This window comes from Acinonyx jubatus, chromosome D2, assembly GCF_027475565.1.
Source record: "Acinonyx jubatus isolate Ajub_Pintada_27869175 chromosome D2, VMU_Ajub_asm_v1.0, whole genome shotgun sequence".
NCBI lineage: Eukaryota > Metazoa > Chordata > Mammalia > Carnivora > Felidae > Acinonyx > Acinonyx jubatus.
Window position 1 is genome coordinate 58,906,214 of NC_069393.1, and position 12,120 is coordinate 58,918,333.

Here is a 12,120-nt window from a genome sequence, read left to right on the forward strand (position 1 = left end):
TGTCTTCCAGAGCCTCCCCCCAGGTTTGAGAATCTCTTATTGAGAAAGTCCTGCATGTAAGAGAAGCTTAAAGGAAACATTCTCCTCAGAGACTACTTCTCCTCCCTCCCAAATCCTGTGGCAGCAGTGGGGGCGGCAGCAAGAATCAAGAAATACAGTCAGGAATGAAATTAATTGGTTAAGTTTCCCCACCTCCTACTGCTCCAGGCAAGACTTGCCTTTTCTCTCTCTCTCTCTCCTTTTTTATAAGTACCTTTCTCCATTATTACTTCACCTACAGCATTCATACACAGATGTGAAATTGTTTCATTTTTGACCCAGATTCTGGTTTGGAGTATTAAGGCTTTCCACACTCTCTACTTCTTCATATTTTACCAGGAGGATTATAAACTTATCTGAAATGGTAGAAATTCATTTTGCTTTCAATTTCTCACTCTGCTGTACGATGCTGAAAAGCAGTACATAATGAGAAGTGAGAACAGCAACCTGGCCTGATGCCCAGCTGGGAGCAGAGAAGTTCACCTAAAAAGGACTTGATGCTCCAAATGCCAAAAGCTGGGAAGAGGGCTGGAGGAGGGGGTGGGGAGATCTGGAAATATGCCCACGGGTAGTAATGAAGAAAGTGGATTCAGCCTGAGGGTGTGACCTTCTGCCCAGCCGCTGTCAGCTTGATGCCTCATTATCTCCTCCATCTTCCCTAACCTCAGGACATTCAATTAGGGAATAGGTGGAAAAAGCAACTGAGAAAGCAAGGCAATACCAAAAAAGTTAGAAATGGGGGGAGGGGGGAGGCGGGCAGGGAGGGAATTAAAATATTTATGTAGACCAGGGTCATTGGCTGGGATGTGAGGATTTGGGTAGACAGCTACATACCTGTAATTCTACATACTGAACACCCAATCTTATGTCATCCCACTTTCAACTGTCTACCATCAGCCACTTAGGCAGCCATCTTTCTACTCTCCTATGCTTCCTCCATGCACTCTACACTCTAATCATCCTGAATTACTTTCTACTCTCCAAACATGCCACACTTTCAAGCCTCTGAACATGCTGGTACCCTGCTTGGTGTGTCCCTCCCTGACTCCTCCACATAGAAAACTCCCACTGTTTCTTCATGACTCAGGTCAAATGCAACCTTCTCTGTTATCTTCTCTGATGCCCCAGTCAGCATTAGTCACCCTGTACAAATCTTTCCTTTGTCACTTATCGCAGTAGTAGTTAAGAGTACAGTCTCTGGGGTCGGAGAGACTGGAGTCTGAATCCTGGTGATGCAACTTACTGGGTGTGTGACTATGGTAGTCGGCCTGCAAGATGGCCCCAGTGGTCCCCACCTCCTGGCATATTCATATCCTTGTGTAGTCCCCCCACACTGTAAAAGGGTTGGTCTATGTGCCCAATAGAAATGGTGGGTCATTTGAGATCAGGTTATAAAAGACACTATGGCTTCCATCCTAGACTCTTCTCTCTTGGATTACTAGCATTGGGGGAGGCCAACTGCCATGGCAAGCAACCCTATTGAGAGGGCCACATGGCAAGGAACTGAGGTTTGCCACCAACCATGTAAGTGAGCTTGGAAGCAAATTCTCAAGCCCCATTAGTCTTGGATGTCTACAGGCCCAGCTAACACTTTGCAGCCTTGTAAGAAACCTTATGCCAAAACTACCCAGCTAAGCTGCTCCTGGATTCCTGAGCCACAGATACTGAGATAACAAATATTTGTTTTAAACCACTAGGTTTGGGGTCATTTGTACACAGCAATGGGTAACTAATACACCAGAGAAGGGATAGCAATAGCCTAGAATTTACAGTAAGAAAAGCTGGCTTCAGGAAAAGGCAGTGGTGCTCACTAACAGAATAACCCTGAGCAAAGCACTCCATCTCTGGAGCCTAAGTTTCCTTACCTGGAAAATGAGAAAACAACAACTATAATAATAAACTACGAAGTAAATAGCATATCCTAAAACTAGAACATAAGATAATCAAGTAATAAATAAAGTTGTAGTATAATAAATCTGACCCCTAAGGTACTAAGGTTCAGAGATACACCTAAAATGAGCCAAAAACTAATCTAATCAGCATTTAAAAAAAAAAAAAAGCAGCTTCCATGGTCTTTCAATTAAAATAAAGAATCAGGCTCACTTTCTTTCCTCATTTTCAAAAGAAAATGCAAATAGAAAAATGCAAACTGCAACCTACTTAACCTAAACGTGAAATTTGTAGCATTAATTTAGACCTAAGAAGCCAAGACTACATGACATGACCTATGGTCTAAAGAGCTGGAGGGGTACTCTATTCAGAGTAAAATCCTTTATACCTCCTAGATCCCAGGCCTGGCACTGGAGTGAGGTACACTGACCTTGCTGTTCACGAAACAACTCTCCTCCTGAAAAAAATGGAAGTACTGATTCTGTTGTCAGACTCAATTTAGATTTTTTTTTTTAATGTTTATTTACTTTTTAAAAGAGAAAAAGCACGAGCAAGAGAGGGGCAGAGAGAAGAGGGAAACACAGAATCTGAAGCAGGCTTCAGGCTCTGAGCTGTCAGCACAGAGCCCAACGCAGGGCTCGAACTCATGAACCGTGAGATTATGACCTGAGCCGAAGTCAGTCACTTAACCAACTGAGCCACCCAGGCACCCCTCAATTTAGATATTTTTTAAGGAAAAAAGATAATATACATATTTGGGATCACACTAATGTAGCACAGCTGTTCTTGGGCACTAAAGAAGAATGAAGAAACATCAAATGAGAGAGAAAGCCTAAAGGCTTAAACTTTATTAAAATAGGATGATTTTCAGTTGCCTCTAGTTGTGTTGGTTTAAAGAAATGGGATAAACAATCTGATCTCAGGAGGCAGGAATCTCCCAACCAGGACACTACATATGTAATTTACCTAGCTAACATGGTTCTGACGAGGCTGCTGAGGACAATGTAGGCTAAGAAGCTCTATCTCTCTGGCCTTTTCCTACATCCTAACTACTTCTGACTACTTTCATGCCAATGCCTAGGGATGACTAAGTGGCCTGCTGGTATTCTGTATCTTTGGATTACAGCAGCCACCCATGATCACTACTTCAGTGCATCAACCTTGTTCTCCATGAAGTGTGCCTAAAGGGATAATGAAGATATGTGCAGAATCCAAACTGTGGTTTGTACAGTTTCTCCCTTCTGGAAAGATGTATAAATCCAGGCCATTAAATGCTCCCTGACACTCATACACAAGTGTGTTTTTCCTGAAGCAAAGTATATAGAAATGTGACTATAAATTTCCTATCACTCAATTCTATAAAATAGATTTGTACACATTAAGCAAACCATGATACTTACACATACAGATCCATAGGAAACTCCTTCATCATGTGTGTTACAATAAACTCTACCATCAGGTCTGAATGGGAAAAGGATAACAATTAGATGAATCAGAATGAAATGCATTCCATGCCTTTGAGTTGGGAAAAAAACCTGAGTATACCTTGCTCTCATGCTGAATGGCAACCGCTAACCACGTCTTTATTCACATACACTGAAATTTATTTTATATAAGGCACTTTTCACAACACTTGCACTACCTGCCACTTGTAAAGTAACAATTAGCTCACTCTCCTACTTCCAGAAGGATACCTCGACCTGCCAATAAATTCACGTACACAAGAGATTTCACTGCACAGATATTTTGTACCATGGCACTAAAGCAAAATGCCAGAGGGAAATCATATTCTGAGAACCGAGCAATGAGGCAAGTAGAGAAGAAATCATGGATCGCATTTGTACAACTCGAGACTCCACTTTAAAGAGATGTCAGTCTATCTCATCTCACAATCACGCTCAGTTTGACAGATATTGACTGAAATGGTCTGTGGGGCTTTGGGTCAATGGAGGCTTATAATATAGTCTTAATTACTGTTTCTAAAATCAGGTAGATTTAGGAACTAGGGCTGAAAATCCAAGTGAAATGGGATTAAGAGTTCATATTATTCCCCTGAGGAAAATGCAGAATTCTGGGCAGACAAAATTCCCTAAGTTACAACCCCCTACTGTCAGCTCTGTCAGCCTCATCTCAGCTTAATTTACTCAAAGGAAATTTTTGTATAGCTGAACCTTGACTCTCAAGCCTCCTGGCCAGCTGACACATCAATATGAACCAAGAAGAGAGTGAAGAATTTGAAATCTTGATCAGGAATAAAACATTTTACAAATTTAAATCATGTACCAGGCTTAGACTTACCCATTTATCTCCCTGGAAAGATCTTTCTCTTTGAACAAGAGAACGCTTTAATTGAGCAATCTAGTCACCGGAGTTGTTTTACCAAACTGAACAATACAATAAACATGGTTTCTTACACCAGAGAAGAAACGTAACTAGTAACTTCTTTGAGGGAGAAGCATATCAACCAGGATCTATCCCTCCTCTTAATCATGAAAATCCGTCACTGGCTCAGGAAAATGCCAATTTTGATAAGACTCACCCAGTACTGCACATACTAAGGGACGGCAGGGAAGGTTCTTGTCTGCTGCCTTCTTCCTGTGTCTCATAGGCTGCACACAAAAAAGAAATGAAATTAGTGGACACATGAACTGACATCCAATGGCTCATCATCATGTTCTTCATGCAAATAAAATCACTCTGCTGACATGCTACCTTTTCTTTCTTTTTCTAGTGATGGGGGTGGGGTGGGGCAGGGAGGACTTATAAATGCTTCTCAGTTATCAATGCAGGCCTGTGACAAAAACACAATTCACAGCAAGACAACAGCCCCAATGGACACTGGAGCATACTACAATGGGAAAGCTGTTGTTTTTACCTTGATTTTATCTATACAAGGGACATTACTAAGAACAAAAGAGACATACTGGTATCTTTTCTTTGATAAAATAATTAAGAAAAAGAAAAGGAGCAGGTAACTGTGTAGAGGCAGCAACAGTAGCAGTTGCAAAAAACAAAAGTTAAGTTTGAAATGTAAACCTCAACATGATTATTTTTAAACATATCTCCAAGTTCTAAGAAATTCCCTGATCTTCCAAATTCAATTTCCCCCACCTCTCAGATAAATAAAGCAGCATGTGGTCTTAACTATCAAAGGTCACAGGGCATTTTGCAAATGACAGGCTTAGACCCATCTCCTTGTGGAAATCTACTGATTTCTGATACTTCTACTGATACATTCTAATATTACTGCCATGAGAATATGGTTGTGGATCTTTTCATCCTCTCTTGAGTAAGAAAGAGCTCCATGACATGCAAAAAAAAAAAAAAAATTCCAACAACAGGCATGGGCCTGTTGAACAGCAGTTAAGCAAAAGTTCTTTAGTACAACATTCCACCCACATTTGTTCTAAGTAGGATCAATTTCATCCTCCCAAATCCTGCCAACACACCAAAAATTTCCTCTAAGAAAAACAAGAAACAAAATCACACCTACCATTCTATGTAAGTTTACTCGAAAGTTCATATTGTCATCATGCAAAAATGCATTGGCATACTGATCCTTAAAAAATAGAAATAAGGAGAAAAAGTAAGGAATGAGAGCTATATTTAGGAAACTCAGTTTATAATCTATCACACTTGCTATAAATCCTTGGACTTCAAGAACTACTACTTTCAAGGACCAGTTGAAGAGCTAATGAGATGAGCCTAGAATCTTAATGTCAAACTCTGCTTACGCCAGGAGACTTTACTTAGATATAATTCCACAGTGTGTCCCTAACTGGTCAAAAATCTCTCAGCAAATTACAAACAATAAAAATTAAGGCACAGGGACTTGAGGCGAATGCTGAGAGGAATCTGTTTTCTTATTTTCTCTTCCTTTCCATCTGCCCAAGGAGCCTGCTCTGTTTGTGACAGCTTGAAGGTTTTCATCAGGGCTGCAGGATACATGTGCAGACTCCACATGAGGAGCCACGATTAGGAAGAAAGGTCTGTACTCCACTGGGAATGGGCTTGGCACAACAGGAGAAAACTGCTATGCTGGCAGCAGGGCAGTAGGGAAGACCCTGTCTATCTCTGGCCTTGCTCAAGACTGACGGAAAATCAAAAACTTCTCACCCGTGGATCAGTAATAAATATCCCTTGGCCCTTTCCCAACACTGTTTTTGAAGATCTGACAGACTCCAATTACTAAGAACTGTTACAATTTGTGAAAAACAACCCCTTTAAAGATAGAAAGACTTCTGAAAAGCAATTACAACCAGCCCACTGCTAATAAGTGGCTCGTGTAGCGGCACCTGGCTGGCTCAGTCAGAAGAACATGCGACTCTTGATCTTGGGTCATGAGTTCCAGCCTCATGCTGGATGGAGAGACTGAGAGAGAAAGAGCACAAGCCAGGGAAGGGGGCATAGGAAGAGAGAGAAACAGAGAGAAAGAGAATCTTAAGCAAGCTCCACACTCAGCATGGAGCCCAACTCAGGGCTCAATTTCAAGACCTGGGATCATGACTTGAGCCGGAATCAAGAGTCGGACATGCTCGTCCGACTAAGCCACCCAGGTACCCCAAGATTACTTAAATAAATAAAACCTAAAAAAAAATAATAATAATAACAAGCAGCTCTTCTATAATCTGCAACCCATAACCTGGTGAAAAGTACGTCACCTTTTCACAGAGAATATAAAAAGGGAAAAAATGAGCAAGATCTTTACTCCATGTGGACCACCTTTACTATTTTTCTTAAGAGAGAAAAGATGAAAATAAGGAATAGTAAAGGAGGAAACTGAAGAGAAAATTTAGCTCTAAATTGACTCAAGTCCTGCCCATAACCAGGGATCAGCCTAAGTGAAACCATTTGGGTCCTGTGGTTTTTTTTTTACACCTTTGTTGCCACCAAGATGCAGGGTGAGTTCAGGCCTAATTAATCCAACCAAAAGAGCCTCCTTATAAAGCACCTTTTATTTTTACCCTTGGGTTCTTGTTCTTCACCAAACTGCAATCAGCCCAACTTTACTCAGGTTCTAATTCCTCTCTTTGGCTTTTCTCTCCACCAACTCCCCACAGGAAACTTGAGCTCCATTTTTTTTTTTTTAAGTTTTTTATTTTGAGAGAGAGAGCAAGTGGTGGGGAGAGTGGGGTGGGCAGAGAGAGAGGATCCCAAGCAGGCTCCTCATTGTCAGCTCAGAGCTAGACGTGGGGCTCGAACTCACGAATCATGAGATCATGACTTGAGCCGAAGCAAGAGTTGAACGCTTAACCAACTGAGCCACCGAGGCACTCTGGGCTCCTTTTTTCATTTTGCCAAATGCAAAAAACCCAACATGGGCAGCTTCAAAGGGGCATTATCATTTTTTCTACAGAGGCTTAAGTCTGTTATTTAAAACTCTTTAAGAGCTCGCTCTCCTTCTCTCTCTGCCCCTCCCCCACTCATGCTCTGTCAAAAATGAATAAACATTAAAAAAATTTTTAAAAAGGGGGGCACCTGGGTGGCTCAGTTGGTTAAGTGTCCAACTTCTCACAGGTTCATCAGTTTGAGCCCCACATGGGGCTTTATGTTGACAGCTCAGAGCCTGGAGCCTGCTTTGGTTTCTGCGTCTCCATCACTCTCTGCCCCTCCCCGACTCATCTTCGCTCACTCACTCTCTCTCTCAAAAATGAACAAACATTAAAAAAAAAACTCTTAAAAGCTCACATCTTCTAGTCTGAATTATCGAAGTTATAACACCACTCATTATTAATTAATCCAGTAAATACTAATTGAGCCTCTATTACATGCTAGATGCTGAGAATACTGAGAACACACTGGTGAAGGAGACAAAGTACTTGGTATCAGAGTTTACATTCTTTTTTTTTTTAACTTTATTTATTTTGAGTGAGTGAGTGAGAGAGAGAGAGCACGAGGAGAAAAGTGACAGAAAGAAAGGGAGAGAGAGAGGATCCCAAGCAGGCTCTGCACTGCCAGCACAGAGCCTGACATGGGGCTCAAACTCAAAAAACGTGAGATCGTGACCTGAGCCGAAACCAAGAGTTAGAGGCTTAACCAACTGAGCAACCCAGGCGCCCCTCACAGCTTACATTCTAGTGGGAGGAATGTAGGGAGACAAACAAAGAGGAAAGAGTTTCCCTCCCAAGCTTTAGGAACCTAAAAGTCAGGAACAAGAAAAGGGCAGAAAAAAGCACCCAGTAAGAGATGGGCTACTATCAGAAGGCTAGCAGCACCTACCTCTGCAATACACGTAAGTATAATCAAACAGAGTTTGCCACTGTGAAGTCGGTGCTCATCTGTAAAGAAAAAATAAACCCTTCTCTCCATATCATCCAAACCATGTTTCTATACAGAAAAAGATATGTATCATCAAAATGAACATTTCTACTTTCCCCCTCTGTCACAAAATTCCTGAATGAAAATCAAGGCTCTACTTGCGTTAATTCTTGCTTTTCTACTTGGCAAAAGAATTCCCCCAGAAGATTTTTTTTCTAAAATATTCTGGCAGTCTGATGGACCACTAACCACCTTCCTGAGAGCCATCTACTTAATATAATGGTTCCTACTGTCATGGCCCACATTAGGGCCATGCCCTTTGTTTCCATATCAACCCTTTGCTTCTAAATAGTCAGGTCCTTTCCCCACCCCTCCCACCTACCAGCTAGAAGCACCACCATCTATATCCACCTCCCACAAAATCTGGAAAGGTTTTATAACTGTACATAGCAAACTGGCAGTGGAATCAGAAACAAATTACTTGAAGAACAGGGTCCACCCCTGCCTTTCCTTGTACTGTGCACACTATTTATGATCAGAAAAGCTGTGAACTCTTCATCACTTTTCTTTCCTTCCTGCCAAAGTTATTCATTCTACAAATATTTACTTAGTACCTACTATGTGGCAGGCACTGTGCTAGGCATTACAGATACAGCACTGAACTAAACAAAGGTCCCTGGTCTCCCAGGACCCACATTCTAGTTATTAAAAAAGAAGGTAACCGGGACGCCTGGGTGGCTCAGTCGGTTTAGCGTCCGACTTCGGCTCAGGTCATGATCTCACGGTCCATGAGTTCAAGCCCTGCGTCAGGCTCTGTGCTGACAGCTCAGAGCCTGGAGCCTGTTTCAGATTCTGTGTCTCCCTCTCTCTCTGACCCTCCCCCGTTCATGCTCTGTCTCTCCCTGTCTCAAAAATAAATAAACGTTAAAAAAAAAAATTTTTTTTTTAAATAAAAAGAAAAATAAAAATAAAAAAGAAGGTAACAACAGCAGGGCTCTAGGCCCACACAAATGACCAAGAAAGAGCTATTCCATCACTGCCAATTACCAGAACCATGAAAGCTTATTTACTTTCCAAGATCTTTGTGGGTGAGGAGGTGAAATGGAGGCAAAAAGAGGGTTCATGCCAGAATATCCAAAAAGGACAAATGGTTTATGATGTTTCAAATTAGCTTTAACAGGACCCGGATTGAAGTCCATTCCGAGAGAAGATCTATTAACAGATTACAGTGCTACAGAAATGAGCTAAAAGAACTCACCCTGACATTAACCTGCTACTGCCTCAAAGATAAAATCAACTAAAACCTGACAATTAGAAGGCATAATGGGGGTTGTAGTCCAGAAATACATTCATCTCTTCTCATAGACAATGCAAATACAGTAATAATACTTACCTGACATTCCCCAGAGCTTACATCAGAGTTCCTAGGCAGCCAGAAGAGAAATGCCCCCGCCTGTGCAAAACTAGATTCGTGAGACTCTTCTACTTATCTGCAATTTCTCTGGCACTATCCTCCCTTTCCTCAAAAGCTGATAAGCAACTCCTGTAAAAAAAGCCTGCAGCTATCTCTCCACTTAAGAAAAAAAAAGTGTTTCTGAATACAAAACGAAGGCATATTTCATTATAAACTTTTTTAACTCAGAAAAGCACAAAAAAAGGACAACAAAAAACAAGTTTAATCACCCCACCCATTTGTCCTAACTGGTAAAATTTTGGTGAATCAACTTTAAAGTCTGCATAGATATACATATATACACATATACATTTTAGATATACATATATATTTTTAATATTTTTGTCTACTGTCTATTTTTATCTTAGAGAGCAAGAGCACACGTGCACGAGCAGGGGAGAGGCAAAGGAAGGTGGCAGGGGGCAGAGGGCGATTGGGAGGGGCAGAGGGAGAGACAGAATCTTAAGCAGGCTCCATGCCCAGTGCAGACCCCAAGGTGGGGCTCGATCCCACAACCCTGGGATCATGACCTGAGCCGAAATCAAGAGTTGGATGCTCAACTGACTGAGCCACCCTGGCATGCCCCGCCTAACGTCTATTTTTATGATTAATCAGATACTCCTTCAAGGTAACAATACCCCAAATTAGAAGATTCTCAGGAGAAAAAGGCTTTGAAAGCAGAGCTGAATCAAAGGAATGATAAAATTTTGGAGAATGGAGAGGAGAGGAACAACTGGGTAGAGGACACACAGGTAGCTTCAAAAGCATGATTTCTTCAGGTTGAGTAGCAGGTTTATATATGTTTGTTTTATTATGCTTCATAACTTGTGCTATTTGTTATGCTTACTATAAGCCTCATAATTTAATATTCATACATATAAGAAGTATCTTTTTATAGGTATCAAATAATATATAATAGAGAAGAAAGAGCTAATATCTGGATAGGGGGACAGAGCAGAGCCAAGACAAAGTTGCTTCTATTGCTCCTAAAATCATAATGAGATCCTATCAGTCAGGGCATACAGAAAGTCAGGGGATTAACACATAGCAAGAGCTGGGCCAATGTAGCACAGGAGACATTTTTCTTCTTCTGTTCCTCACTCCCTCAGCCTCACAGGAGCCATGTTTGACGTTAATTCTCCATCATACCTAACACTGCCCCTTGCCATATTTAGGCTGACTGTTGGCAAAGACCAATCCCAGCCTGAGTTCAGAGAGACAGCCTGAGACCATGATGCTACCATTAATCTGCCCTCAACTTTGCCTTCTATTTTATGTACGACGAAGTGACCAGGACAAAGAAGTTTATAAAATCATTAGAGCTGAAAGTAAGTTCCACGGGCCTCAGTTCACTGTTACATAACAAGCAAAGCTACAAGTTCATTTGCAGGGTCCCATCTATACAGTCTTTTCTGTGGTTGCTATGACATTTCTAGAGAAAGGAAGAGGTTATCTCCCTCCACAAAGGAGAAGCCAGGGCCCCAGGAAACATAAATACACAAAAATCTTGTTATCCTGGCCTGCCAGATCTCACCTGCTGAGTCTCAGAGGCCCACCAACCATCTCTGCCGCTCTGCTCAGAGCGGACTGAGATACATACTGGATAGAATCTGCTGAGTTTCCTCCCAATCCCCTCTCACGCCTAGCCCAACTATTACCCTTCCCTACTACCAGTTAAAAGACTATAGATGTAACAGATGAAGAACAGGAGACCAGAGACAACAAACTCAAACTTTTCCAACAGCCACTCCCCTCCTGCTTCCACTCTACATCTCTTGATGGGTAAGGACACTTCTGTTTTAAGTGTTAAGGAACACTGTCCTTCTCAATCTCACCTCTTCCTACGGTACTCAGTACAATAGTCCACGAATTCTCACCACAAGCTGATGCTTCCAATTCTTGTCCTCAAAAGGGAAGTCCCTGATGCATGCTAATCCCTCCCCTTCCCACACAATAGACTTTGCATCTACTTACCAAAATCTGCTAAAATCACTTGCTAGTTTTTGTAAAGACCAATTTTTTTTTCCTGTTCTATTTTTGAAGTACTCCCCCTCCAGCTCCAGGTTTTCCCAACACCACCTAATTGCCATCTGGCAGTGAGAAATCACTGTTTTCCAGTAATCAGGACCATCACCCTGTACAGGAGGCCCCAACAGTTCATCCAAAGTTTCAAAGTATTAATGCTGCTCCTTGATTCTAGCTAAGTAGCTGCCTGCCACACCTCCTGCTTCCTGAGCCCCTGAAGTAGCCTGCCTTACCTTTGGTGTCCTGCATGACAATCGAGCTGTACTTTAAGAAGGTTATGAGTAGATTACTGGTCTGTACATCTGCATCCAGTGGGAGTTCCACAGAACTTATAACTGGAATAGAACAGATGAAATGTATTTAGCCTATAACATATTCTAAGACTTCTACTTACATAGCCAATTTGCCAGCAGACAAAAAATCACCAAATAAACTTTTTCCACAAAAGAGGGAGG

General features: G+C 41.7%; 1 protein-coding gene across 3 annotated transcripts in view; it reads right to left on the reverse strand.

Moving 5' to 3' along the window:
• The window catches only part of ARMH3 (armadillo like helical domain containing 3), a 174,827-nt gene that overhangs the window by 123,096 nt on the left and 39,611 nt on the right, over positions 1–12,120 (reverse strand). For all 3 annotated transcript variants that reach the window (XR_008292164.1, XM_027062918.2, XM_053207305.1), the window contains exons 15-19: positions 11,899–12,000; positions 8,149–8,207; positions 5,423–5,488; positions 4,469–4,538; positions 3,330–3,390 (exon numbers count right to left, since the gene is read on the reverse strand). Coding sequence is in view for 2 of the 3 variants with exons in the window: in XM_027062918.2 (XP_026918719.1) it covers positions 3,330–3,390; positions 4,469–4,538; positions 5,423–5,488; positions 8,149–8,207; positions 11,899–12,000 (358 nt within the window). In the remaining variant the exon portion in view is untranslated. The remainder of the gene's footprint in view (positions 1–3,329; positions 3,391–4,468; positions 4,539–5,422; positions 5,489–8,148; positions 8,208–11,898; positions 12,001–12,120) is intronic.